At 38.2% G+C, this 2,340-nt stretch overlaps 1 protein-coding gene across 1 annotated transcript in view; it reads left to right on the forward strand.

The window, feature by feature from the left end:
• Positions 1 to 294: 294 nt before the first annotated feature.
• GNE (glucosamine (UDP-N-acetyl)-2-epimerase/N-acetylmannosamine kinase) overlaps positions 295 to 2,340 on the forward strand; it is a 66,685-nt gene continuing 64,639 nt past the window's right edge. The window contains exon 1 of the mRNA XM_014586022.2: positions 295 to 610. Coding sequence (XP_014441508.1) covers positions 560 to 610 — 51 coding nt within the window. The 5' untranslated portion in view covers positions 295 to 559. The remainder of the gene's footprint in view (positions 611 to 2,340) is intronic.

Consider the following 2,340-nt stretch of genomic DNA (forward strand, 5'->3'; position numbering starts at 1 on the left):
TAGTTTAAGCCCCCAGCTCCGGGACGCAAACCGTGGTCGACTACGTGGGAGTCCAGCGACATAGCCATTATGCTAACTGCTGGTTCCCACCACGTGCATTTTTGCATTAAAAAAAAAAATATATATATATATATATCATGACTTTTCCAACGACGCAATGGTATACCGCTAAGTGTTTTGAATGTACCTGTGTGTAAAAACAATGTGAAAAAGGCTACTGAGATTTTGACTGTAGATTTTTTTTGTTTCTTCCATCAGCAACTCAGAAGAAAATTGTTTCAGGGGAAAAGAAAATCACTGGGTAGAATGACATGTCAGACACAGGGCAGTTAGCACGCAGACTCCAACCGTCCTTAAGCTTTCAAGCTACCATTCCGGAATACAGAAAGAATTCAGAGCCACATTTTTTTCCTTCCCATTTCAAAGAGGCGGGGTTTAAGATTTCGTCTGGAACTGAGATGCCTATTAATGACTGCTCTGTGGCAACTAAACCCAAAGAGCAAACAGCTGCTCTTCCCATAATTCAAACCACACCAGGGAACAGAGTTTGTGCTTCAGCATGGAAACCAGTGTGTATTCTCCCAGGGAGTCGTGCTTCCAAGGACCTCATGTAAGTAACGCAGGAATTCAGCAAAACTTTATTACTGAAATTGCCATCAGAGAAAAAGAAAAAGGCACAATTACGAAGAGGAAGAGGACAGCTTTGGTTTGAAATCTATCCCACTCATTTTTTTTTAAATGTAATTATTTTTCGTGCTGCTTTAGGTTGGCCATTCTACAGCTGCTGTTTGTTTCTCAGTTTTTATGCTGAAACTTATGGTCTCTGCCTTTCCAAACTGAAAGGTAAAAATGAACTCTTTTCTCCAGATTCTTGATGCTTTCATCAGATAAAGGGGTTTGCTTTTATTTCTTGAATTCCGTTGCTTCATAAATATAGGTTATTTCCAAGAGGTGCAATGTTGGCTATAGCCGTTTCAGTTTTCTCCCTTGCTTTGGAACCATGACATGTAGAGCTGCCTAGTTTATACTTCTTTTCCCTCAGGTATTTAACTTTTCAGTGACTACATGCGGGGGGTGGGGGTGGGGGGTGGTGCATTAACTCAGCTAATCAGAACTAAGCCAAATAAGAGAAATTACCATGTTTATCATTAGACAAATATGTCATATGGTGTGCAATACTATAATGTAGTTTATATAACCTACTTTTTAATTGATGCATATGGAAATCCAGATGTTTTAGGAAATCATCACATTTCAATTTGGTGATTAAAAATATGCATGCTTATTCAATTTCGAGATCATCTATAAGGAAGGAATAGCTTATATAAATCTTTCAATCAGATAAAAGTTTTTCCTGCAATTATTTTCAACAGTTTTCTTCTAGCTATATCACTAATGTAGTAACAGATCTAATTTCAATTTACCTTAAAAAAAAAAAAAAGCTATAGTGTGCATTTACTCACCAGAGACACAGAGAGGTGAGAAAGCACTGCCCTGGGGGGATGGCCCTGTTGTAATCCCTTCTCCTCCTCTCTCCTCTTGGGATAATGGACACACATGCGCATATACCTATAGTGTTTTTCCAGCAGTCAGGTCAGGGACCCAGATGTGTAGTTGGCCATGTGGGATATAGTGTCTGAACCAAAATGCCACCTGCTGGCCCGAATTTGCCTTCTTCAATAAGAATTTATTATTTTTATTTTATAGTAGCACTTTCATTTAAATTCATGGTCAAACTGTCTGAGCGAGCTGGAACTTTGCAGTGTTTTTCTGCGTGTCGTCAGTGAAGTCCACTAAGAAATGATTGCAGTTGCAAAGGTCATAGTTGCTCTAACTCATCTCTTCACGCTTTTTCAGGTGACTGACTTTTTTGTAATGTGGCTTGAAATGACCATTTCACTCACCTGCCTAATGTTTGGTGGTTTCTATGACCACATCAACTCTGAAATACTCTATATAGCCTTTAAGTTATCATCCAAGGTACTGTCCCATTTAATAATCAAAATCTTATTTTCCAATATTTCTCAACAAAACTTTTTCCGCATCTTGCCTCTTGCTATTCTCATTTTATGGTCTTCAATCATATCATGTTCTCTCCTAGGAAAATAATCTTTTTTAAAAAATTGCTTTTAAAGAATTATTTAGAGTCCAGCAGGTGGTATGTTTGTTAAGGTGCTGGACTCCAACATGGTCGACCACAGTTTGAGTTCCAGACCTGGCAGCTTGCTTTCTCACTTTCCTTCTCTCTTTCTGTCTCTCTCTCTGAGTCTCTCTCTAGTGAGCAGACATGCCCTATAGCAAATTTAAAAATAATACTAAGTAAAATTAAATATATATATA

This window comes from Tupaia chinensis, unplaced genomic scaffold (genome assembly GCF_000334495.1).
Source record: "Tupaia chinensis unplaced genomic scaffold, TupChi_1.0 Scaffold000104_1, whole genome shotgun sequence".
NCBI lineage: Eukaryota > Metazoa > Chordata > Mammalia > Scandentia > Tupaiidae > Tupaia > Tupaia belangeri.